Source organism: Andrographis paniculata, unplaced genomic scaffold, assembly GCF_009805555.1.
Source record: "Andrographis paniculata isolate CXL003 unplaced genomic scaffold, ASM980555v1 Contig15END, whole genome shotgun sequence".
NCBI classification, from domain to species: Eukaryota; Viridiplantae; Streptophyta; class Magnoliopsida; order Lamiales; family Acanthaceae; genus Andrographis; species Andrographis paniculata.
Genome location: NW_026137435.1, coordinates 1,094,552 through 1,122,496, shown reverse-complemented (window position 1 = coordinate 1,122,496; position 27,945 = coordinate 1,094,552). Strand labels below are relative to the sequence as shown.

The 27,945-nt window shown below is 28.0% G+C and overlaps 2 protein-coding genes across 3 annotated transcripts; both read right to left on the bottom strand.

Moving 5' to 3' along the window:
* Positions 1-12,580: 12,580 nt before the first annotated feature.
* On the bottom strand, positions 12,581-15,847 carry LOC127262743 (benzoate carboxyl methyltransferase-like). 2 transcript variants are annotated; one of them, XM_051291549.1, is made up of 5 exons: positions 15,763-15,847; positions 14,423-14,514; positions 13,967-14,344; positions 13,312-13,569; positions 12,581-13,227 (listed from the first exon to the last, which is right to left on the bottom strand). In XM_051291549.1, exons 2-5 carry the CDS (start codon positions 14,492-14,494, stop codon positions 12,856-12,858), a joined length of 1,080 nt encoding a protein of 359 aa, XP_051147506.1. In that variant the 5' UTR covers positions 14,495-14,514; positions 15,763-15,847; the 3' UTR covers positions 12,581-12,855. The 2 variants fall into 2 exon arrangements, with proteins under 2 accessions (XP_051147506.1, XP_051147511.1); XM_051291554.1 differs by lacking the exon at positions 15,763-15,847 and adding an exon at positions 14,657-14,700.
* A 4,397-nt stretch (positions 15,848-20,244) lies between these two features.
* On the bottom strand, positions 20,245-26,134 carry LOC127260544 (benzoate carboxyl methyltransferase-like). Its single transcript, XM_051288307.1, has 6 exons — positions 26,031-26,134; positions 22,617-22,707; positions 21,985-22,362; positions 21,321-21,578; positions 20,953-21,179; positions 20,245-20,308 (listed from the first exon to the last, which is right to left on the bottom strand). Exons 1-6 carry the CDS (start codon positions 26,132-26,134, stop codon positions 20,245-20,247), a joined length of 1,122 nt encoding a protein of 373 aa, XP_051144264.1.
* Positions 26,135-27,945: the final 1,811 nt, after the last annotated feature.

Genomic DNA, 27,945 nt, shown 5'->3' with positions numbered 1-27,945 from the left:
AATAAGAATAGTTTTATAGTGATATGATTATTTATAAAAATGAGACTATTATTTTAAGACGAATAAATACAGTAAATAACACTATTGAGTATTTTTTTCTTATATACATATAGCAGTAGTGGTCATGGTCATGGTCATGGTCATCATCCATCATTTCAATTATCTACATCAGATTTCTCTATCATCACCTGCACCACCTCACTGCCTTACCTTAAATATGTCTATATATATATATATATATATATAGATATACATACTAGCAGTACTTTACAGTACTACATTTAAGGGTGTGTTTGTTTGAGGGATTGGATTTTTTTTTACTATTTATCCAATTTTTTTCTCCCAAAAATATCAAATCAAACACCTATTTTTTATTTTTTATATTATATTAAAAATCAATTTTACATTCAAAAAATCGCATCAACACCTATTTATATCACATCATACAACTATTCAAATTCAATATTTTTACTATTCAAATCCCAACTCAAAATCTAATCCTCCAACCAAACACACCCAATTATTTTATTTTCAATTAGGGTTTTGAGCCAATCCACTCTTTGCTCACTTATTTATTAAGAGAAAGAATTTCTTTTTGATTATGTTATATGCACACATGGAATCGAGATTCAGTGACTATATATGTATATACATATAACTTGTTTTTTTTTTTTTTTTTTATTTTAATGCAACTTTTTATTATTTAGATTTTTTTTTTCTCAAAAAATATTAAATTAAATAATTTTTTTATACTCCATCTGTACTATAACAAGTTATCCATTTTTTTATTTAAATCCGTCCCATAACAAATTATCAATTTCCTTTTTCAGTAACTGTACTATCTGCCTAATATTACAAATACCCTTACAACTTATAATATATTACACGAATGCCATTACCTTTATATCACACAATACTAATAATGTTATTTTAGTCATTTTTACTTTATTCTTACTGCATCCCAATATAATACTAATATTTTTAAAACTACATGTAAAAAACAAATGGATACCTAGTTATGGGACGGAGAGAGTATTATAATATAAACTTATTTTACATTCAAAACATCACATAACACCTATTTATATTACTTCAGAATACTATTCAAATTTAATGTTTTATTATTCATAAATCCAAACCCAAAATCCCAAACCTAGAAACAAACACACACATATTGTCTCCCGTAAAATATGTAGATTTGATTGGATACAAAAATTAAAAAATAATATTTCATTTGTCAATTCACAAAGTATATATATTTTTATTTTTGATTATTTAATTACAAAGTAAATATTTAAAAAATATATTTTTTTATAAATAAATCTATTTTGCCATCACAAAATTAGTTTTACACAAAAAAGGGCAAAATTATCCTTGCACTAATATTAATTACATACTACCACTAAAATACTATAATTTTTTAAATCACGCGTAAAAAATAAATGTATAATTTCAAATCGGATAGAAGTAGTAATATTTTAATATTAAAATGAAGTAAGTTAAAAATAAAATAGAAGTATTATAAAAAAATATATGTTAAATAATAACAAATTACTATAAAAAGTAGCAACAAATTGATTATTATTTATTAAAATTATTAGTGGATAAAATTGTTTATTATAAATGAATTGTGAATAAATTTAACAAATAATAAAGTAATTAGATACATAATTTTAGCGGACCTTGAGAATATTATTTTACTATAAAAATTTCATATTTATAATTTAGGGTGTGTTTGTTTGAAAATTTTGATTTGAATAAGAAAATTTTGAATTTGAATAATTGTGTAATATAAATATTATTAAGAATTGATAAAATATTTTAAATATAAAATTAAATATAATGTAATTTTAAAAATATTACCTCCAAACATAGTTACATAACAATATAGTTTTTTTTTTTTTTTTTTGGGTGGGATGTGTATTTCTATCTTCGTCTCCATTTAAATATATTTGGAAAAAAGAAAAAAAAGTAAATGTATAATATCAACTTGAACTTCAACTGCAAATCAAAGGTAACCAAATTTATAGCAATTGGTTTTAAGTTGGAAGTCCAGATATGATGATATTATGTTAGATGATGTAAATGACTATCTCACCTAAAACTTTAAACGATTAGAATACACATAATTTATTTACAGACGGGAATCAACCAACAAGATAGGCAAACTTGTATATAATTAAAAACATCCGACTCAACGGCCGTGAATTTTTACGTTATAAATAAAAATTTACTCAAATTTAGAATTCATGTCCAAAAATCATATATTATCCAAACTTTGTGGTTATTGTGTCGATTTGGTCAAATCAACAATCAACAAATGTTTATAAAAAAGTAACAAATATTAATATAATATATAACAATACGATATATATTATTTGTCTTATGATGAAATATTAATTGGTTCAAATTAATGTGCTATTAAATAATATACTTTCTGTGTTACGATGAATTGCTAATTATTTTATTTTGATTTACTAATAGGATCAAATCAACACTGTGTTAATTTGATCTGATCAACACTCTAACTGTCGCCTTACATGCCCCCTGCTGTATATTCTTTCTGTTTTAATTCAAAATACACTGTTTACCATTTTTCATTTATCCAATTTCAAAGTATTAATTTTATATTTATAGAAAAAGTAATCATACACTAATACCAAAATGTCATTAACTTTTACTTAAATTATAAACATACTATTTATACAAAAAAGTCAAAGGATAAAAATGTCAAAATCTTTTACTAATAAAATACTATTATTTTTTAATCTATTACAAAATTCGATCGGAATATAATATATACATTGTGTGTGGGATGGGGTTTCTTTTGTTTGTGTGTTTTGGTTTGATTATTTAATTATGGTGGGAATATTATATGTAGTGGTTAGTTAGCTAGTGGGTTTAGTAACTTTAGACTTTGTTCTCGTGGTGTTTTCTTTTTCAACATTTTTAATTTTTGTCCTTTTCTAATATGATTCACAAATAATTAACTTAAAATGAAAGTTTGTAATATTACAAAATTTAAGGGTTTTACACGAAAAATATAGTGTTGATTTGGCTAAATCAGTATTCTAACATAAGGTAGTAAAGTGTTGATTTGGTTAAATCCGTATTCTAAGCTAAAGTATTAAGTGTTCCAATAGACAATATAGTGTTATCACATATAAAAGTATGAAATCAATAATGTATTGTGCAATGCAAAATTATATTGCGTGCTGCCAAAATATGTATTATAATTAGATTATCATATACTGTCAAATATATGCTTGGCCGTTTTAAAAATATATTGACTTGATCAAATAAGCTTATGTTGATGTTGTTTTGACTTACTCAACATGAAAACCGATCAAATGTATATATTTCATGTTATATAATATTAATCTTGTAGGATTAGTATTATATAGACCCGTAACAACAAATGATGGTATATAAGGGGATTTATTCAAAATTTAACGTCATTTTATAAGATTAATATTACATAGATCCGTAAAGGCTGAATGTAGTGTATAAGAGATTTATTCAAACTTTGGCCGCGATTTATAAGATTACTATACGTAGACCCTAAACGGTAGAGGGTGGTATATGTAGGAGATTTATTCGAACTTTGACGATGTTTTATTGATCGAATTTGTCATGTATCACTTATCTAGTATCACATAACTAAATAAATTGTATATATATCTTGTATTTTCTTTTAAATAGAAGAAACAAATCATTTTATTTATTTAATTTTTTCTATAAATATTTCATTCAAACATATTTTATTCAAAAGATTATATTTAATAATTATTTCATTAAAACAATAATAAAGAAAAAAGAAACTTAAGTTATAGTTAGAAAAAATCTTCTCAAGACTTGCCCTAAATTTTCTGGTTAATCAACTCCGCGATAATTAGTCTCGTACAGACTAGTTTTAATAAACAAATGGTAATAATACAAATATCACACATTATATTGATTTCAATACAAAATTATATATTACTAATATTGACAACACGTGATAATATTTTTTTCTGTAAATATTACAATTGATTTCAGCTCATGCTATATATTAATATAACACGATAGTTGAAAGTACACATTTATAATCTATAGAACACATGTTGTTTTCTAGTTGAGGCAATGTATTACCCTTTTCATTCTAATTGTGATTAAATATTTATGGTTCACTTCATTTTCTAATAAATTAACAGAACACGTGTATGTTTCTTTAAGCTTAATTCGGAAAAATTTGATTTAGATTTTATATTAAAATAATATGTGATGAGATTATTTGTAAAACAAAAATATTAATTTTTTAAAAAAATGCATAGTCTAAAAGTTTTGTATTAAAAATATACCTATATGTTAGTTACAAAAGTAAATTAAGCTAGACAGGTGTTTTAAATTGAGGTTATCATTATTATATTTTTAGAGCATGTTTACTACAAAGGATTAAATTATCAAGCCTATAGTAAGCACTCATATCTCAAGTTTTTTATTTTTTTATTTATAAAATAATTGACTTGAACCAATCATTTCAAAATTATTTTATTACTATTCCACCCCAATCACAAGAAAAAATAAATTATAAAATAAAAATAATAATATAACAAGGGGTTACTTTAATATCACTTAATTAAATTCAAGTCAAATATCCAATACACACTTGACTAGTATATCAATAGTAACTTAAAAATAAGTTAAATGTCATCAAGAAGTTGCTAAGTTCAATATTTAATTCAGAAAAATTTCATATAAAAATAAGGAGGTAACTTCACCCAAATTAAATTAATATATTCAGAAGAAAAGATTGAAATAATTAAACTATATATATATATATATATATGAGTGATGTAACATTCCAACAAATTTGAATGATTGCTATACATGATCAATAACAGATATTTATTAGTTGAAAATAGTTTTGTTTATCTTTAAGAAACATAATTGAAAAATTTTACATGATCATTGTAGTTCCAAAGTAGATCAGCTGATGATTATATTAATTAATTTATTAAAGTGATGATTGAATTTAGAATTTTAAAAAATTAGTCATATATAAATATTCAATATGTTGTATATATAACCACATTTAGTATATGGATATATGAATGTTCTAAATAAAAAGTAGTTTACACAATAGTAATATGTTGATATTATGAATATAATACTCCTCCCGTCCCATAAGTAAGTATCCATTTACTTTTTGCACGTAGTTTTAGAAATATTAGTATTATATTAGAATATAGTAGGAATAAAGTAGAAATGATATAAAAATACCTTATTAGTACGCGTGATATAAATGTAATGACATTTGTGTAATATATTATAAGTTGTAAGAGTATTTGTAATGTTAGGTAAATAGTACAATTACTAAAAAAAGAAATGAATATTTTGTTATGAGACGAACTAAAATGAAAAAATGAATACTTTGTTATGAGACGGATGTAGTAATATATGGGGCATCATAAGAATAAGAAGATATGTTTAAAAAGGAGAAACAACACACAAACTAACTTTTATTATTTAACAATATTTGAGAAGTGCTGATTAATTAATAAATTAACTATCTTAATTATATGAATAATATAATTAAATGAGATAAATCAATATAATGTGTATCAAAACACTTGATCCATGGCCTTTTGAATTTGTGTAGTAATAGTTTGTAAAATATTTATCGTCCACTCATAAAATATACATATTTCTATTTTGGTTTGTCTAATTACAAATTAATCAATTCAAAAACACCGTACTTTCTTTTTCTACAAATACCCATACTTGAACATCGTATCATTACATTTATACAAAAGAAAATAAGATAAAATTATCTTTATACTACTTTTAATTGTCCACTGTATTATTATTTATTAAACTTCATGCTATAAGTAAATATATATTTTAGCTGGGCGGATGAAGATAAAAACGGCATTCTAAATTACTGAACAACACATAATATGTATGCTCTCATTATATGTAATAGAATAAAATAATATTCATTTTGTCCGCTAAATTTATTTTTTCTTTCTAATCCGTTCGTCAAATTGAAAACATTATTAATTTTGGCAAAAGTCAAATTTTCAATATTTAACTAGTACCCTCAATTCAATGAGAAAATTGCAAAAAATATCATACATATATAGTCAATTATCCGTTTTGTCATATACAATTTTTATTTGATAAAATATATCTTACCCGTTACAAGTTTCTATTTATATCTATATCTATTTTTTTTATTAAATATGTTATTGTTACATATAATATTTATATTATAATAAAATTAAATTATTATTATTATTTTTTAAAAAAATCTTACTCTAAAATGATCAAATTAAATACTTAATTTTTATTTTTAATATTACACTAAAATTTAATAAATTTCAGTTTTAGTATCATAAATAATTTAATAATTTTTTTACTAGTGAGTTTTGTTGATGAGTCTTTCTTATTTAAAAAATTTACTTTGATTTTTTGTTTGAATAGTAATTTAAATATAATGTTTTATGACATGAAATAAGGACAAACATATTTTCTTAATTCAACTAATTAAAGATAATATGGTTAAGTTAGGTGTGAATCTATGGTTATACTAATTGCCAATTTTTATCAATATTCACACCCACGTAGTAAGAGAATATATATATATATATATATATAAATATATATATATATTTATTTATATTTTAATTAAAGCATATACATGTGTGATGTTGTGTTTTCAAAACAACACTTGTAGCTAAGGTTGTCGTGTTGTGCAATGTTTTTGTCATAATTAAACTAACATTGTTTGTTGATAATCTCAACGCAAAAGTCGCCGTCGGCCAATCAGAATGCGTCCACGGACTCTAATAAAGCTATTAACTTTCACTAATACTGTACTTCAAATCCGAATTAATTGTCCCCACCATGTTTTTTAACCTACTTTATCGCGCGCGGCATCTCAAGGCTACTCGGTAACCTAGATGCACCGTTATTAGGATCGAAAAACTCAAATTTATTATGAAAAATAACAAGTTAATATATATTACTTGCGTTTTAATATAAATAAATATATACTATATGTTAATTTAATTAAATAATACACCCGTGTATTAGTAAAAAATAAAAGATAAACTCTATTTTGTTGATAAAAATGAATTATATAATAGTACTTTATATATGTATGTTAGTAAAGATATATATATATATATATATATAAATCAATATAACTAAATTTTTTTAGATAGTAATAAAAAGGGATATTGCATGACCTAAACGAATCAATTATTATTTCTTAGGGCACTTTTGGAAAATTTGGTTACATGTTTCTTGATTTTTTCTTTTCAAAGATTTGCATTTTGGTAGAAAATAGTTTGATCTGTGTTTTTGATTGTTATTTAAGGTAATATAATATGGTTTATTCACTTAGTATTTTTGAATGACACAATACTTGTATTTTATTTTTTTAAAAATACAATATATATATATATATAAATTAATACAATATATTTATACAATCTATAACAAATTTTCTCAAGTCCTATACAAATGTAATTCAATGAATTATTGTAATAGATTAATAAATAATATTATTTTACTTGTAGTAAAAATGTAAGATAATTTAGACATTTTGGTTGTGCTTTATGTATATTTATAATGATATATTTCTATATTAGTATGCAATTATTTTTATTATAATTGAAAATAAATACTTTTGGACATAAAAAAATTATAAAAAAATACTTTGAATTGAGAAAAATAAATAATATATTAAACAATAAGACCGTGTTTTGTTGGTTTGAGTTTTGAATTTGAATTTTGAAAATTTAAGATTTAATTTAAACACTTGTCTGATATAATCCAAAAAGTATTAATGATATATTTTGAATAAAAAAATTGTTTTTTGTTTAAGTAATATGAAATAAAAAAATAAATATTTAGTTTAATATTTTTAGAGATTTATTTATTTTCAAAAACAAACAGTAAAAAAATATAATTAAAGTTTTTTATGTTTATTTACTTATTATTATTTTTATTATTGTTAGATTATTTAAATAACCGTCTCACTTAAAAATTTAAGCTGTTAAGATACGATATTATTTATTTATTTATCTACAAACCGGAGTCCACTAAACGTGAGACTCGAACTCGAAACCTAAGGCTCTGATACTATTTTAGATAATGTAAATGACTTTTAGGTGCGACGATCATTATACATCATCTAACAATTATTAACTTTTTGTGTGTTTGTGTTTTAACTTTTGATTGAAATGAGAATTAGGGTATAGTCTCGTTGCGAAGCCCTCGATTTTCCAATTCTTAGGTCGGGGATTCGATTTTTATTATTCTAATTTTTTTTATTGAAATAATTGTTAAATATAATATGCTTTTGTAAAATATTAATATTATTTTTATTTCAATTTACTTGCTAATTTTTGTTGCACCATGACTTTTTAAATGATATAATTTTGATAATTTTTTGACAAATAAATCTTTTTTTTTTTTTGCAATAAGAGTAAAAGAGAAAAAGCTGAATATAAATATAGGCTATGGTTATTGTATTGATTAAAAAAAAATTCACTACAATATCCATAATCAGAAGGTATTTCAATACATTCTGAAAATGTCAAAATATATACCACTATCATACAAAAAAAAAAATTCAATATTATATTATGCGGAAATTATCAATATACCAAAATTTTAATATGTTTAATATGATATACATGGTATTTCAATAATTCAATATTTTTTCCCACACTTATGTATACAAAATTTATGAACAACATTTAATTTGTCCTGTAAGGGATGACCAGCTGGTGTGTGGGGAGTAAACTTATGACCGTGAGGTCATGAGTATCCAGACATGATTCGCCTAGTGTGACTTGTCTTGTCGAGCCCCGACGCGTTAAGATTCACCTACCACACCTGATTCGCCTAATGTGATTTGTCTTGTCGAGCCTCCTTTGCAAGGTATTAGGTTCGGCCGAAGGTCAGTCGCTGCAGATTCCCATATTATCAGAAAAAAAAAAAAAAAAGTAAAGTTAATATGAAAAAAAAAAAACATTTTTTTAATTTGTTCATAGCATTTGTTGGTACAAGCTTGGGTGAGATTATCCCAACTCCCACTTTGATTAGGGCATATTTTTAGGTATTGATTCTACCAACTTTTATGCTGATTTTAAGGTTGTGTCTTTTTTAATTATGGCAATATTTATATATATATTATATATATAATTATTACATCAATTAGTTGGCTGTGTCCCTACACACACTATATATATATATATATATATATTTATTTATTTATTTATTCAAATTATTCATCACTAAACCCCATCCACTCAATTATTTATATATTGTCCTTAAAATAATGACCTTTAACTATATTTGCAGCCATTTTTAAATTCTGGTCTCAGATTTTAAACATGAAAGGAGAGGCTGAGAAATTGAGAATGCTTTGCCAATTATTCCTTATTAATTAATAGATTAAATTAGGGAACAGGATAAAAATAATTTATAATAATATTGGGTGTGTTTCTTTTGTAGATTGGAAGAATGATATCCATAAAATAATAAAAAAAATATATTTTATTTATATAAATGAATATAAGTATATATTATGTGGATGTATTATAGAGTATATTTTTTAATAATATTAATTGCAAATGGTGTAAAAAAACTTACTAGATTGTATTTTTTATAAAATAATATATATTTTTCAATAAAATTAAAGGAAAATTGCAAACAAATTTCAAAAGGCCATTTGATGCAGTCGAAATCATAAGATAATAAGCACACTTAAACATTCAAAATAAAAGTTTACAGACAATTTATACTATTTGTAATTTTTTTTGTTGATGCAACAACCTTTGAGACTTTATAAAATTTTCAAATTTATGAGCTTTACACATAATTTTCCGATGTTACAGCATACCATCTTTGACATATATAGTCTTCTTGCTTGTCGATACTTAGAAATATTTAGGGTTTGTTTCTTTTGCCTCAAAATCTTAAATTTCTGCTATTTGAATTTTTTCGGAAAAAAATACACTTTTTTTTTAAAGTAGAAATATTTAGAGTTTGTTTCTTTTGCCTCAAAATCTCAAATTTCTGCTATATGAATTTTGTCGGAAAAAAAAATACATTTTTTTTCTCTAAAAAAAAATAAAAATCCAATCATATATTATTTTAATACCAATTTCGAATCAATTTTTTCCAAACCCATAAAAAAAAGCATACCCTCAATGCTTCATTGATCTCCAAAGAATCTTCTAATAGAGTTTATATTTTCTTTTTCAAAGTCTTCTATTTCATCTTGCAACCTCATATTTCCAATCTCTAATTTCTCCAGTTCAGATGTAATAATTTGATATCATCCTTCAGTTTTTATATTTTCTTATCCAAAACATTGTCTTTGATTTCCAACTTGTTGACTAACCCAATCAATTTGTCCTTCTTGATAAGGGATTTGGTTTTTGTTCAACCATAAGTTCCTCGTAAGCTTTAACTAGTTCATTAATGTCCACTTTCATTGGTTTTTTTTTTGTAGAAATAAATCATTAGTGATTTCATTTTCTTCTACAACTTCAGCTTTGTCAGATTTGTGAACCATGAAGAAAATATCATATCATCATCATCATCATCATTTTTTTTTTTTTTTTTTTTTCACTTGGACTACTTAATTTGATCAGAATTGTCTTGTTGTCCTCTAATAGTTCCGACTTTATTCTATTTTACTTTCCAAACTTGTTTTGCTTCAGCTGTTTCTCTCATTTTTCTTGAAGCATCCTTGATAGTTTCTTCACCAATAGAGACATATCTTCGCCATTTTCAATAGCTTGAAGTTCCTTTATAGAAAGAGCAAGTCCTTTTGATGAATCCTTTTAAGGATTGTTTATCTAATACATCAGTAAAATACTATTGAGAGACTCCAATATCATAATGTGAATTTTATCCATCTCCTCGAGAACTCGCAACTTTTGGACCAAAAATCTTTGACACAATTGTTAGTATTTTTCTCACGAGTTTCCTTTCATCGTAGTGAATACCAAGAGTGTAGACTTGATTCACAATATCCTTAAACCGACTGTAATATTAAGTTATGCTTTCATCTTCAGCCATCTTCAAACCATTGAACATAATTTCCACTTGTTATAGCTTTGTAGCTTTGAACTTCAACTATACCTCCCGATAAATTTTATTTTATTTTATTTTCTTGCAATTACACATGATTTTGAAATGAACTTCATCAACTGCTACAAAAAACATTAGTAGCTTTGGCACTTCCAAAAGATCCAGCTTTCTCATTTGGTGTCCATTCAACTTTTGGCTTGAAGATTATCTTTTGTGCTTCACCTTCTACTCCAAGTTTTATTTTTGTTGCATGGGTTCAAGCATCTATTTCAAGTGAAATAATGAAGGCTTCCATTATTGTTTTCAAATATTGGTAGTTCTATCCATCAAATAATAGTGGACGACTTGTAGAACATCCTTCTCCACTTATGATGACCAAAAATATATCAAGTGGTATGGAATATATAAGTTCATGATGTCGAGTCTTGTGTGCGCACGGAATGTTAACCATAAGGGATTATAAGACAAGTTTTATGCGCAATTATGCCATGGTTGTAACATACATATGATTTGTAATTTACCCAGTTTAATTTAATCATCAACCTATATATATTTGGTGAATTCCAATATAGGAATATACTCTAAAAATGCTTCTCATAAACAATATAAGATCAAATCTATCTAAATCTAAATCTTGTCTCTAGTCTTTTTTTTTTCTATGACGATTGTTTCTAATAGTCTTTCTAATTACAACAATCTATTGTATATGTTATTCTAATGCAGTAACAACCACAATAGACATTCTATTCTAACCAAGAATTTTTCTAAGTTATTGGATATGTCATGGATAATTCTCCAACTTTCAATATATGTTCTTGATGGAGGATAGATTTAAAGAAACCAATGAAGACGACGAGTTTTTGAAGAGATTGGAAGTTCTCAATCTTCCATGCACTCATCTCACACTTAAATACTCATCAAACTTATTTTATAACACACCAAAGACAATTTTGGTAGGAGGGCATGTTTGACCTAATCGATGCAAAATAGATTATATAGGTCTTGTTCTAGATGAAGTGCAATATATAAGTCCTATCATGCATGCTTACCCAATCAGAAAAAAAATTAAATACATTGATTAACAGATTACACAACATGCCAAAAAGAACAGCTTGCAATCTCCCGGTCTGTGTTGTCGCTATAATTATTGTTGCAACGTGGACGATATTGAATGCCAAAGTAGCAAAGAGTCTAATCTTTTTTGCCAAAATCTATATGGGAGGCCAATTTGAATATAAAATGTTTTTTCTGAAATTGAATAGCTCCTTATATTTCACCCAAAACAAACTTGATCTACATTATGTTACTCAATTAATATTTTCTTATATTGCTGGTAATACAAATTTCCGCAAGTATGTTCAATAGCTGTAGTTGTTCTTGTTACAATGTGCAGCTAACATGACTTGAATTTGTCTGTGAATTTTAACCCAAAACAATGAAAAACCACAAAAAGACACACCCGTGTTCACTATATATATATATATATATATATATGGAAAAATTATAAAAAAATATTTCACCGTATACCCCATTGTCAATTTTATCGTATCACGATGACAAAATATATCATATATGTTTGCACGTGTGGCCAAATGATAGAAATAACGAATTTTGCAAACATGTATAATATTTAGCAAGCATGTATGATATATTTTGTCAACGAGATAAATACAAGACAAAAGTGATAATGAAGTATAAATGCGGATATATTTTTAAATTTTTTTTTTTTCTCTCTCTATATATATGGATATAGAGAAATCAAATTCTATTCAAAGAAATAAGCAAGGTAAAGTATGATGGCATCTCCTCAACAATATAGTCTCTCAATTTTTGTGCGTACCTTTCAAATAGGATATTCATATCGATCTTTGCATTGCTAAAGTGATTAGAAAGCAATGGCTCGAAGGCGGCGCGGACATGACTTGCTATTATTTCTCTGCTTCTATAGTTGTCGACTGTCTTACCATAATCATCATCCTCATAGGTGTTGGTGTCCCATGGAACCTTGAATGCCTCCAACTCCTTGATATTGAAGGACCCTTCTTGCTCGATGATTGCCTCGACTTCCTCTCGACATGGAAAGTATATTGGGATATTGAATGAATGCAGATCTTCTTCATTGATGAGGCCCTGTAAGGTAATATATATATATCAGCTTAGGAGTCTACGTTAAAGATAATGCATGCTGTTATAAACTTATAAATCCTAATCAACCTCGGCGACCATGTCGACAAGTGCCTCTGCAAGCAGCCTCAAGCTTTCATAGGAATCATCAGAAGAGAAGTCGACAGAATTTCTACCGACGAATGCCAACACCGTATACCCTCCAATAATCATCTCCTCCCCCCTCTTCGATAAGAAAGTTGAGAAATCTCTTCGGAATTGTTGTTCATATGCTTCAAATACCTCTACAGGACTCGTCTTTATAGGAATGAAATTTTCCTTATTACTCTTCTCAACCCCTTCAGGAATCTGACGATAAAAGCCCATCACAACCACACACATATGGGCAAAACAGTTCATAACTCCATATGATTTCGAAAATCAGCGTAAATCTCTATTGTACTTAAAAAATTTTATGGTGTCTTTTATGCTTTAAAAAATATTGCTTGAAACTCCTTTTTACATTTTTTATATAATGAGCCTATCTATAATTTTACATGATCGGATTTCATGCAACATTTTTTAAAATATAAGGAGGCGTCTTGTAATTTTTAAGTGAAATAAAGAGTTATGCTGAATTGCGAAACTACATGGCAATTATGAATAATTTTGCCCACACATATATACATCTTCTACGCCCCAAATTAGCTAGAAAATACGTACATATATATATATATATACACAAATATGTATGTGTATAATTAACCTGTGATAACCATTGAAGACAATAGTTTGAGTAGGCAAAGTGAAGACTGTTGCTTGGGAGTAATCTTTCGTAAAAGGATCCCGGAAGACCGAATACGAAGCAATTTTTCCAGCCTTGATGAAAACTAGGCAACATCTTGAACAAATTGTTGAAATCATTGGCAGGAAGATCATTCAAGTAAACCTCGAATTCAGGCAATTGGTCACATTTGCAAAGAGTTTTAATTGTATCCATTATATGGGAGATAACAACTAAAGTGTTTGGACCTGATGCACAGCCTAGATCGATCATCTTGAAGCCACTTTTGAACCCGGTTTTATCGAACATGTCTTTAAGGGTTTTATCTAGCACAGGCCATGTTTTTGATATCACCACTCTCTGCAGAAAACCCATATTTGTTTTAAGGAATTTCAAATTTCTTTCTTGTTAGAGAGAGAGAGAGAGAGAGAGATTTACTTGAAAACTAGAATTGTTGGCGTAGCTAAGTGCATCATCCCCACCATTCATATGCACCACAAAGTCTTCCATTATTGGATCTGTTAAGAGATCTGCACTCCAGAGGAACAAATAGAGTTAATATCATTTGAACAACAAAGAAGAAATGCATATTTAATAAAACACCATATATTAGAGTTATTGCAATAATATCATTTGGAAGAAAAAAGAAGAAATGTATATTTAATAAAATACCGTATATTACAATAATATCATTTGACACGGAATGATTATTATACTATAACAATAAAGTTATCTTCTAAAACTAGATATAGTAATGATCTATTTGATGTGCATAGGTGGAGTAGAAGGATAAGACAGCTCACACTATACACATGTTAAAAATATTGGTGCACATGGATATTGACTACTATTTAAAATAAGCTGGGATTAGACGATGAATTATAAAGTTCAGCATAATCCTGGTTTAATATTAATTATTAGATTACATTTTTTAATTCATGGGATGCCTAACACTCTTCCAACAAAATTAATGGATGAAATTGATAGAGACGAGCAAAATTAATTATTTATTATTAAAAAACGATTCGAATTAAATACAATATTTTGGTAGTCAGCATTTCATCTTCCATTATTCAACATTTCATCTTCTATAAATTAACATCTTGATACAATGTACACAACATCTTATAAGCATCTCGTTAGTTGTTTTCATATAATGGATTGTAACAATACTGCAACATTAGGTGTTTTCGTAAGATTTAATAATCAGCGCCAAATATCTATATTTGTGGCAACGTTGTTGTATGAAGAAACACAAGATTCATTGAAGTGGGTTTTCAATATCTTTTTGAAATGCAAGGGTGGTTGTGCACCAAAATTATTTTTTACGAATTAAGATTTGGTTATGACTCTAGCACTAAGGGAAACAATGCCAACAGAATATCAGTCTTTGTGCACATTATTTAATTGCAAAATATTATGAGCATAGTATAATAAACATTTACATATACTAAACTAAGCATTTTACTGAATAACAATAAATATTTAGCATGTTACTGTATTATCAAATATTATGAATGTTATCCAGAAAATGCCAAAAAAAATAAAAAATTCTAAGCATACTTTCCAAAACCTAATAACAAAAATAGAAAAAAAACACTCTAAACATGTTTAGCATGTTTAGTATTTACATATTCCGTATTGTATTTAGCATGTTCCTGTACTATTAAACATTATGAGTATTATCCATAAATTGCCACAAAAAAATATCTAAACATGTTTTTATATACAATACTGATTTAAACTAATATCCAAACAGAAAAAAAGCATCAAAATACCATATTAGAAAATGCCGAAATAAACTTGGGTTCGCGGTGGGTCAATTGGGCGAAGGTGGCGGTTCGCGGCGGGTCTTGGGTTGGCGGAAGAACGGCAGTTTTCGGGCAGAGATCTGGGCAACTGTTGGTCAACTGTTTGGAGGAAAAAGAAGAGAGTGAGGAAGAAATAGATACATAAGAAAAAGAAGAAGAAGATGATGAGGAGAAGGAAGAAGAAGATGGCGGCGATTGCTAGGGCTGCGGAGGCGCTGCCGCTGCTGGGCAGTGGCGATTGTCGGCGCCATTAGGTCGATCGGGAGAGAGAAAGGGGAAGGGAAAAGACAAAGAAGGATTAGAGAGAAAAAGAGATTTGCATACATACAAACCCACCCTTTAAGTTTTTTTTAAACTTAAAATGACAATTCTATCATTTTTCAATGTAAACTATTCAAATTTATCTATTGTGATGGACGTCCATATTTTGGTGCTGATAGAACCCATCAGCACCGGATCTACCTCTATTTAAAATACTCCCTTAGTTCGCTTACAAAATTTACCTTTTTTATTTTGGGTTGTCTAAATACAAAGTTTATATTTTCTTTTTTTAGTAAGTATAGAGACCCCACCCCATATTACACGTACACTTACTTTTACACTTATTTACATAAATATTATTACATTTATTATACAACTATTTTTAAATAAACACAATTATTAAAATTAAAACAAAAAAATTAAAACAAAAACACAATTATTAGTGTATTTAGTTTATATATTATATTAATACATGTAATACCAATTTATGCATTTATAGTTTTCTTTTTTTGTGTTAAGCTGGTATGGTTCGAATTGAGACGAGTCTAGTTTCGTTCAAATATATTAGGTCCAAAATGACCGACTTAATGAACTAAGATTAGGGGGTGTTTGGAAACAACCTTTTGAAGAGCTTTTAGCTTATTGAACAGTTTTGAGCTGTTTGACCGGTCAAAATGCTAATTTAGGTGTTTGGTAAATAAGCTTTTTGAAAGAGCTTTTTGGACCCAAAAAGCTAATTTCTGAAAAAACTCATCTATCCAGCGTTTTGAAAGAGCTTTTTCATTTTAATTTTGGTTATTCCTTGTTTACCCTTAAAACTTAATTATTTATTTTTTACATATAAATATATTTTTATAGCAGTATTTATTAATTATTTTTAATATATTTAATTTATTAAATTATATTTTTATTTTTTTTTTGTAAATTTAAAATAATTACTATTATTAATTATTAGATATAAATTATTTTATTTGTAAAATATATAATTAAAACTAAATCAAATAAAAAAAAACAAAGGTTATTAATTTATTTATATATATTAAAATAATAATTAACATAATAAAAATATATATACGAAAGATTTATTATTTTATATTTTACATAATTTCAATAAAAAATTATTATTTTTTAGTAAAAATAATTTTCTCGGATCTAAATAATAAAAATAAAAATAAATATTTTATAATATTTTTATAATTTTCAATAATTAATAACAAAAATTCTCATAAATTTCAAACCAAAATGAACAAAATTAAATATTTTAAAAAATAACATATCAATGTCCTTAATAGTCATTTTATATATAAAGAGCTAATGTCAAACAATTATTTTACCAAACACTTTAATACAAACCACTAATTGAATTAGCTAGTTAAACCAACTAATTGAATCAGCTAACAGTTAAAAGTTATTAGCTAATTGCCAAACGCACCCTAGATGTAAGATTGCATTTCTTTTAATTGGTCTGGATCCTAGGGCGAGTTGGAATGGGCCGGTCCAGTCCAACCCGGGGCCAGGTTGGTCCAGCCTGGCCCAGGCCGGACCGGTCCACTAGACAATTTGAAAAATATAAACATGTGGTGTGCAATTTTTATATTGTACTATGGTATATATATATATATATTTAGTGTGCTGAAAATTAATAATATATTGTCTTTGTATATTGTATTATTATATATTTAAATATATAATGTATATTATATTATCATGTATTATAATTTATGTGTGATTATTTTATATAAATATATATAAATGTAATTAAACAAGGAAACCAAACCATAAAATAGAACTAAATGTTCACTGAGAAAGAAAGAAAGAATCGGGAAAAGAAAAAAGAAAGAAGAAAAAAAATTTAGCATCATGATTTCAATTATGACTTTAATACTGTGTTTTTTAGTTTTTACTATAAGTAAAATTTAATTATGATTTTAAATATACATTTAGACATAAATACATTAGATTAGTAATTCTTCAGAAATTTAAAATTATTTATTAAGCTATTTAATCCCTGCAAGTGTTTAACTAACAGTTTTTCGTAGCTCTATAATTATATTTGAGAATTTCATATCAATTCAATTTGGATTAAAAAATGGAATTGTGTTGCACCTATATGTTGGTTCATAAATCGAATGATTTTTATTTATTTATTGGTTGATATAAATATTATCAGGTATATTGATTTTATAAGTAGGATATAAGTTATATTATATGAAAAAGTTTGAAAATCAAACGAGTAATTAGAAAAATTAGTTTATGAATAAACATATAGCTCACATTAATAAACATATAGTACATCTTATTGGAGTAAATGATAAATTATTGTAATTAAGAAAATTTGATGAGTTATCTAGAATTAATTAGACAAAATACAAAGCAACTATATATTTTTGCATAGTGGGATAAATATAGTTGAGCGTGCTTAAGTGTTGAATTCTAAACAAAATGAATAAATTTTCAATGAAAAGTAAATGGAAAAGAATTAAATATAATTTTAAAAAATTAGATACGCATATTCATATGTTTATAATTATAGAAAATTATTGTGATACTATATATTGGATATTTTAGTCGGTGCATTTATATATACATGTGTATGAGCGCATGCATTTGTCAGTCTTCGTATTTTTCGCTATTTGATCTATACTTGATTGTATTAGTGGATTTCTAAAAATGAGAATACGCGAGTTATCTAATTGGCCTTTTTCGGTTAACTCATATATTTTACATGCTAGACACATAATGAAAGGTTTTATCATATATTTTTTTTATAGGTATATTATTTTGTTTCTATGTGCCGAGTGATAAGTGATAACGTTATCTAAGGATATGATATACAACCCTGACGTGCTATAATATTATGATATATCTTGTGGTTAATGGTGATAATATCGGCTACCCATGTATTATTTAGAGTCGTATGACGGGTATATGAAAGTGACCAAATGACTGTTATATTCCTATAAGTTTATCAAGTTATCTATTTTTTATTCGAGGGTTTGCCGGCTAGCTATTTGTTAATGATTGTCTAGTAGGTCCATTGTTATAGGGCCTAGGTTATTCTAGCTGCTCATTTAGACAAATATATATTATGTGTTTGCATAGTCATTCGGAGTTGACTGCTATATTGTATTGTTTTACTATTTATATATCATGGTTTTTATTTTGTGGATGACGAGAGGGTATATTTTGTTTTATTTCCTATCATATTTTATTTGTATTAAATATTTGTGTTTGCATATTTATTATTAACTCTGAGGATGATAATTTATTAGATTTAATAATTTTCTTTTTCAGTGCACAAATTAATTTGTGCAGTAAATTCATGTTTGTTCATGAGCAGATATACTTTATCTCAATCAAATTACACTAAAATTATCCAATACATGTGAGTTGGTGATAATTTATCATAATATATATTATTATAAAATAAAAAATTCTCACGCTACTTACACGTCATACAAGTCCATTGTTTTCTACGGCTCCGGTAGATGTATGCAAGAAGATGCTTCATGTTAGTTCATAATTTATATATATGTATATTCATTTAGTTTATAATAATTTTATGCCACATTGTATTGTAGTATTAACCATTTCATTCTCATGCTATGTTATTTTATTTCATTTTGAATCTTGTGATACTAAGATTATAGAGATCATTCGTTCTAATTTGGGGAGAAATAAAAATTGAGACAAATAAATCAAATATTTATTCCTCTTAGATACTGAAAATATATATATATATATATATAGATAAATAGATACATTTGGCCAACAATTTTGAAACACTTTTTTGTCATTACCCATCCTAAATTGTGAGGTTTTGAATCCTACATTGCAGTCCTAATCCATCTGTTATTGATTCTAAAAACTGTTGTCTTTGCTCACATACACCACATATTGATGTTGTATAAGATTTATCTCATTTCCAGCACAGCACATATAAATTACACCATGCAATAATAGATGATACATGATTTATATTAAGCGTAATATATACAATAAATAGATTGAGAATATATGACAATTGTCCATATACAACATATCACCATTAATGTGTCAACTCACGATCTCATACAACACATTTTAGTTATTCTTTCCGTCCGGCTCTAAGGGTCTCGTTTTTTTTTTTTGTCATTTTACCACTTGTAATGGGTCGGATGGTTCCTCCTCGAACACCTTCCCATCGGCCTAGCGATTCTTCGACTCCCTCGAGAACTCGCTAGTGCAGCCTCTTACACGATTCCAATACTTGCTAAAAATAAGAACACTATAAGATGTACTCGGCAAAGAAGAGTGTTTTATTGATTCAAAACTGGAGTGAAGTACAAGTGAGGACTCCTCCCCTTTATATAGGTACTCTATCATGGATATGCTAAATCTTAGCAAGATATGGATATGCCATATCTTATCACTTGGATTTGCTATATCTTATCAACCTACGGATATAGATATCTAAAGAGATACAGATAATGATATCTAAGAGATATAAATCTAGTGGATAAATATTGACTCGGAACATTAAAAATATCCTTATATTTGTATAATATTTTGCACAAATGTCATTATAATAATATTATAAGACACTGATAAAAGTATTTTTGTCATTTTTCTTTGATTTGTACTATGTTTTCATATAATAATTAATATTCTATGAGACCGTTAGATCAGATAGTATATAATATTTTAATTGAAATAATTCGTTATCTGTGTATTTCATTTCTTATTTTTGATTAGGATAAATCATAACCAACATCTTGTTGTTTGGGGTAAGTCAACAGTGTAATCTCTCCCGGTACAATTCATTCATATAGAAATCAAATTCTATTCAAAGAAATAAGCAAGGTAAGGTATGATGGCATCTCCTCAACAATATAGTCTCTCACTTTTTGTGCGTGCCTTTCAAATAGGATATTCATATCGATCTTTGCATTGCTAAAGTGATTAGAAATCAATGGCTCGAACCCGGCACGAACATGACTTGCTATTATTTCTCCGCTTCTATAGTTGTCGAATGTCTTACCATAATCATCATCCTCATAGTTGTTGGTGTCCCATGGAACCTTGAATGACTCAAACTCCTTGACATTGAAGGACCCTTCTTGCTCGATGATTGCCTCGACTTCCTGTCGACATGGAAAGCACATTGGGATATTGAATGAATGCAGATCTTCTTCATTGATGAGGCCCTGTAAGGTAATATATATATATATCAGCTTAGGAGTCTACGTTAAAGATAATGCATGTTGTTAGAAACCCTAATCAACCTCGGCGACCATGTCGACAAGTGCCTCTGCAAGAAGCCTCAAGCTTCCACATGAATCATCAGAAGAGAAGTCGATAGAATTTCTACCAATGAATGCTAACACCATATGCCCTCCAATAATCATCTCCTCTCCCCTCTTCGATAAGAAAGTCGAGAAATCTCTTCGGAATTGTTGTTCATATGCTTTGAATACCTCTACAGGACTCGTCTTTATAGGAATGAAATTTTCCTTATTACTCTTCTCAACCCCTTCGGGAATCTGATGATAAAATCCCATCACAACCACACATATATAGATAAAATTGCCCATAATTCCCATGTGGTTTCGGAACTCAACGTAAATCTCTCTTATACTGTAAAAATTGCACGACGTTCTCTTCTATTTTAAAAAATATTACATAAAATCTATTTTTACATTTTTATATGATGAGAAAATATTTCCTATCTATAATTTTACATGGCACGGTTTCATGCAATATTTTTTAAAGTATAAAGAGCGTCTTTTCAATTTTTAAGTATAAAAAAAATTGATACAATTGCAAAACCACAGAAAAATTATGGATAATTTTGCCCACATATATATATATACATCTTCTACGCCCCAATGAGCTAGAAAATACATATATACATATATATATATACACACAAATATGTATGTGTATAACCTGTGATAACCATTGAAGACAATAGTTTGAGTAGGCAAAGTGAAGACTGCTGCTTGGCAGTAATCTTTCGTAAAAGGATCCTGGAAGACCGAAGATGAAGCAATTTTTCCATGCTTGATGGAAACTAGGCAACATCTTGAACAAATTGTTGAAATCATTGGCAGGAAGATCATTCAAGTAAACCTCGATTTCGGGCAATTCGTCACACGTGCAAAGAGTTTTAATAGTATCTATTATATGGGAGATAACAAGTAAAGTGTTTGGACCTGATGCACAGCCTAGATCGATCATCTTGAAGCCACGTTTGAACCCGGTTTTATCGAACATTTCTTTAAGGGTTTTATCTAGCACAGGCCATGTTTTTGATATCACGAATCTCTGCAGAAAAGCCATATTGTTTTAAGAAAATTCAATTATTTTATTTTATTTTATAACGTGGGAATTCGCAATCGCTTCTCAACGAGTGCGCTCTGGGTAAACCCCGGCCAAACATAATACCCTACAAATTAGGTCGGACAAGACAACTCATATTAGACGAATCATGTGTGGCAGTGGATTGGGAGGCGTCGGGATTCTTGTTATATATTTATATATATATATATATATAGAGAGAGAGAGAGAGAGAGATTTACTTGAAAACCGGAATTGTTGGCGTAACTAAGTGCATCATCCCCACCATTCATATGCATCACAAACTTTTCCATTCTTGAAATTGTTGGAGGTCTGCACTCCAGAGGAACAAATAGATGGAAGAACAAAAAAGAAATGTATATTTAATAAAACACCATATTTGATAATCAACATGGATAGGCAGCACCATGCTGAATGCCTAAAGTCTAATTATGTATAATTATATTAATTAAATAATTTAATGATATAAATTAACATAATTATTTTTTAGTTATTGAACTATGTGCTGAAATTATATTTTCATCATTTGATCCCTTCCCTTTAATAATATCATTTTTTACATGGGAATGATTATTATACCATAATAATAATAAAGTCGACCTAGGACTGCATTTTTTAATTTGTTGTTAATGCATTTATAGTTGTTTATACATTTTTATTACTATATTTATTTTGTATATATTATCAATACATTTAACACCGGGATTAGGCCTAGGACTGCAAATTTTTTAATTTGTCCCAATCCTAGGCCGAGTTGGAATGGGCCCGTCCGATCCAAGCCGGGGCAATGTTGGAACAAGCTAGTATGGTTTAGGCTCAGGCCGGTCCGGCCCACTAGACAATTTGAAAATATAAACATATAGTGTGCAATTTTTATATTGTACTATGATGTATAAGTATGTTTAATGTACTGAAAATCAATGATATATTGTCTTTTATATTGTATTATCATATGTTTATATATAGAACTTATACTTCCTCCGTCCCAAAAGATTTGTCTTGTTTTTCCATTTTCGTCCGTCTCAAAACAATTGTCTTGTTTAATTGTCTTGTTTCCTTATTTAGTAGCCATGGTCTCCACTTTATAACAAAATTATTCAAACTTTTCTATATTACCTTTAATTATTACTCTAACATACTCTTTAAAATCCTTCAAAAAAGTAAGGGCATTTTAGTCATTTACGTTCTACTTTATACATACTTTCAATTAAATACTATTATTCCTTAATTCCCGTGTCAACTCTTAATAAGACACTTCTTTTGGGACGGAGGGAGTATTATATTATCATGTACTATTATTTATGTGTAATTGTTTTATATAAATATATATAAATGTAATGAAACAAGGAAACCAAATGTCAAGTAAGAAAGAAATAAAGGGAAAATAAAGAAGAAGAAAAATTTAGCATCTTGATTTCAATGCTGATTTTAATATCGTGTTTTTTTTACTGTAAGTAAAATTCAATTATGATTTTAAATATGAATTTAGATATTAATACATTAGATTAGTAATTATTCAGAAATTTATAATTATTTATTTAGCTATTTAATCCATATAATTGTTTAGCTAATAGTCTTATTGCAGCCATATCGTTATATTTGAGAATTTCACATCTATTCAATTTGGATTAAAAATGGAACTGTGTTGCACCTATATATTGATTCATAGATTGAAAGATAAATATTATCAGTATAATGATTTTATGAGAAGGATATAGTATTATACTACATAAAAAAGTTTAAAAGCCAACAGACTGACTAGACAAATTTGTTTTATAGCTCACATGATTAAACATGTAGCATATCTGATTGGAGTAAACATGTAGCATATCTGATTTTATAGCTCACATGATTAAAGATGTAGCATATCCATTTGGCTAACAATTTAATTTGAAACACTTTTTTTTGTCACTATCCATCCTAAATAGTAAGGTTTTGAACCCTACATTGAAGTCCTAAAACACCTGATATTGATTCTAAAAACTGTTGTCTTTGCTCACATACACCACATATCAATGTTGTATAAGATTTATCTCATTACCGGCACACCACAAGTCAAATACACCATACAATAACAGATAATACACGATTTATATCAACGTAATACAAATAAAGTAAATATGCCAATTGTCCATATACAACATATTACCACTAATACATACGAGCTCATACAACATATTTTAATTATGTAATGTTTTAATTGAAATAATTCGTTATCTGCCTATTTCATTTCTTATGTACTAACTAGGATAAATCAAAACCATTATCGTGTTGTTTTGAGTAAGTCAACACTGTAATCTCTCCCGGTAGGAATGATATATATATTGATCGATGTCATGTAAAGAAAGAAAGCCAAGATAGCTAGCTAGCTTGAACACTCCGAATGATATGTATCACTAAAAAAAAAAATAAAAATAAGTGGTTGGTTTGCAATAAAAAAATTCTCTTAAAAATCAAATTATTTCTCCTCCTAATTGAGTTAGCGCAGTGAATTGCGAATGAATAAAATCTATCACTATACACGTGCTCGCTATTTGGATCCAAGGAAAAAAATTTTTACAAAAACAACGAGGAATTTTTCCGGGGGACTATTATGTCGGACATTTTTGTGAGGGAATAGTCCTTCACAAAATTCAATTTAATATATAATTCCACTTTTCCGAGGAAACGAATTCACTCAAAAAAATGTGTTTTCTGTTGATACAAATTGCCTAACAATTATTCATTTTGAAGTTCTACATCTGTCCTAAACAATTACAAATTTAAAATATAGCTTCATTTCAAATTCTCAAACCTGTCCCAAACAATTACAAATTAACGATATATAAATTCTTTCCAACAACAATCAAAACATTAAACATTGTGTAATACAATATAAAACCCGTCCTCAGTACCATACGATAACATAAAATAGACCAACAATTCCATAAATTCAAGAAATGTCAAAAGTAAACAAAATATATTTCAAACATACATCATGCAATCGGGGGAGGAGCACCGGCACCACCATCCAGCTCACGACGGTCTAACTAAACCTGAATCCTCGCCAGCTGTTCCATGATGGTCATATTTTGTTTCCTAAAAAAACCACTACTCATGCTCCATGTTCATCATGCGTTCCCTATCTGTAGGATCAGTTGTAGGTGTTCGACCATCGGTATAGAACGATGTTCAGTAGGCACCGTACACGCCAACAACCTGAACACAAAGATATATTTTTCTTATCACGACAGTCTAAGCCCAAAAATGCCTCGTCCCGGTGGTTCCCGAGTTAGGATATCCCTTTCTTGTATATGCTTCACCCCATCTTGAAAATACAAATATATTCATGAACTGTATTTAATATTTTTAAATTGTGCTTAATAATATATAGTTTTCATATGCTATCTAAGTAGTCTTCGTGTTGATCCATGATTTTTATTTTTTTCTTGTGCTTATTGACCCCACTTGTACGTTATTCATTTCTCAAAATTATTAATATCGAACATCAAACTAAAAGAATAGACACTTATTAATTTATACAAGTAGAAATTAATACTAGCCAACTTCTTTGTTGTCTCCATAAAAAGCATGATACCTCGGTATGCTTATCTGTCAAATTGCCCCAGCACATTTTACTTTTGGTAGTCTCTGACCTTTTCTTTGCATTGTTGGAGCTCGAGCACCTAGGGGGATGGGGGAAATGACCCGTTCCCTGGTGGAGGTTGTATCCCGTGCACGCCAAAGATTGATCATTCATTTGTTTTAGACTTCTTGTCCCCTAATATTAATCTCCTTTAGGACCCGTTCCTCGTGAGCCAAGTCCCACCTAATGTCCTTTTGCATTGATTAGAATACACAATACAAAAATGTTGAAAAATTTTAATCCAAATTAGTATGTTAAAAATTTACAAAATTAATTGACGTAATTTCATCTCAGTTGGATACCACCGGTGTGTCTTTGCCATCTCTTTCGGTACAGAGAGCCACTTGTTTCCCTTATCCATGTGTTTCAATTTGAAAACAATTAAGAAATGCTTTGATGCGTCATGTGGCCGAAGATGTTGCAAGTATTATGCAGTTTAGACTAATATTATAATACCAATCTGAATGCTTACATAAGGATACTTGACGGAAATGTACCTCTCATCTATCTTGACTCTCAGTTCCGTACGTGGGTTATCTCTAAAGTGGTATCTAATTAAGAATCTCCAACATTAGTTGAAATATGAATTTCATATAATCTAAGTAAAACTTTAACGGTAGGATTCTCTTAAAAGTTACTTACTTGATGTCGTAGTTTGTGTACTCCCAATTGACACAACTTCTACGGACGTACTTGCGTAATAAATAATTGTAAATTTTATTTATATTTGCAAAACTTAAAAAGATATTGGAATTGTTATTCCTTCCTTAGATGACCCTTCCCAAAATTGGGTTTTAGAATTCGGCTCATGTCGCTTTTCTTGCATTTCCGTCTGTCACAACAATATTTGTGACCTTTCTAAATTGCAGATGTTCTGATTTTGTTTTACTTGGTCAGATCCTGCGACATATGCAATTGAAAGTACATTACGAGAAATATAAATAAAATTTAATTCTATAAAAAATAATAACTTAATCGTAAGGTACATCATCATCCGAACTCAATGAGTAAAATTAATTATCATCAAAACTAGAGGTCTCAAGAAAGATTTTTTCCTCCATATTAGAGTATTCAGACATTTGCAAGGGTATACCAACTCTGCCACCCATTGATGCCAAATTTATGTCTTCCTCGCTTCTTACGGATTCAATCCTACATGTCCCAACAATTGGATCCTAGTAACGTCTCAGTTTTTCGTTGAGTGACACTTTTCCATCGACCAATTCAATCCAACCTCAAGATTTCACCCAACAAACAACCAACTAATCATCTTTGTCATTTCTCAAACTTGGGAATAAAATATAACTAACTTGTGTAGCTTGCATTCCAAGTATAAAAGGTTCATAACTGTGTAATTTTTTTGGCTTGTTTTATCTCAATCAAATTGTAACTTTCGTGCTTCTTTGTTCCAACACCACTAGTTGGATCGAACAAATTACAACTAAAGAACATGCATCTTTTAATGGGTACCGCATGAAATTCTACCTCCATAATTTCTTGAATATTTTACCATAATACTCTAATCCTCTAGCATCTCTGCAAATTCTGCAATTATAAGTCGACTTCCTTGATCCGTATGATTTTGTCTGGAAATGATAATTGTTGATGAAACAGATTGGATATGTGATAAGCTCGACCAATGGGCCATAAACAAATCCCAAAATTTTTTGTCCAATGTGTGTTGCTTCATCGCGGAACATATATATGTAGATAATTATACCATAAATAAAGTAGCTATATGTCAACATCAAAATGAGAATGGACCATTTAATTTGATTGCGGAAGACTCGGGTTGGCTTTGAAAAAAAATCAAACTTGACAATTGACAAGCTGCCAACATATAAAAAATAGTAATAACAATAACAATTCATTTTTTTCAGCTTTTGTTCAAATTTACTAAGACCAGATCCGATCCACTGCACAAA

Excerpts from the sequence above, each read along its gene's own strand:
- LOC127260544 (XM_051288307.1), bottom strand. The coding sequence starts at position 26,134 with ATGAATGATCAATCTTTGGCGTGCACGGGATACAACCTCCACCAGGGA. Across the intron at positions 22,363-22,616 it reads CCAACAATTCCGGTTTTCAA|AGATTCGTGATATCAAAAAC; the intron begins GTAAATCTCTCT and ends GCTTTTCTGCAG. Across the intron at positions 20,309-20,952 it reads ATGAATATCCTATTTGAAAG|CAAGTATTGGAATCGTGTAA; the intron begins GCACGCACAAAA and ends TCTTATTTTTAG.
- LOC127262743 (XM_051291549.1), bottom strand. The coding sequence starts at position 14,494 with ATGGAAGACTTTGTGGTGCATATGAATGGTGGGGATGATGCACTTAGC. Across the intron at positions 14,345-14,422 it reads CCAACAATTCTAGTTTTCAA|AGAGTGGTGATATCAAAAAC; the intron begins GTAAATCTCTCT and ends GGTTTTCTGCAG. Across the intron at positions 13,228-13,311 it reads TTGTCGACATGGTCGCCGAG|GGCCTCATCAATGAAGAAGA; the intron begins GTTGATTAGGAT and ends ATTACCTTACAG.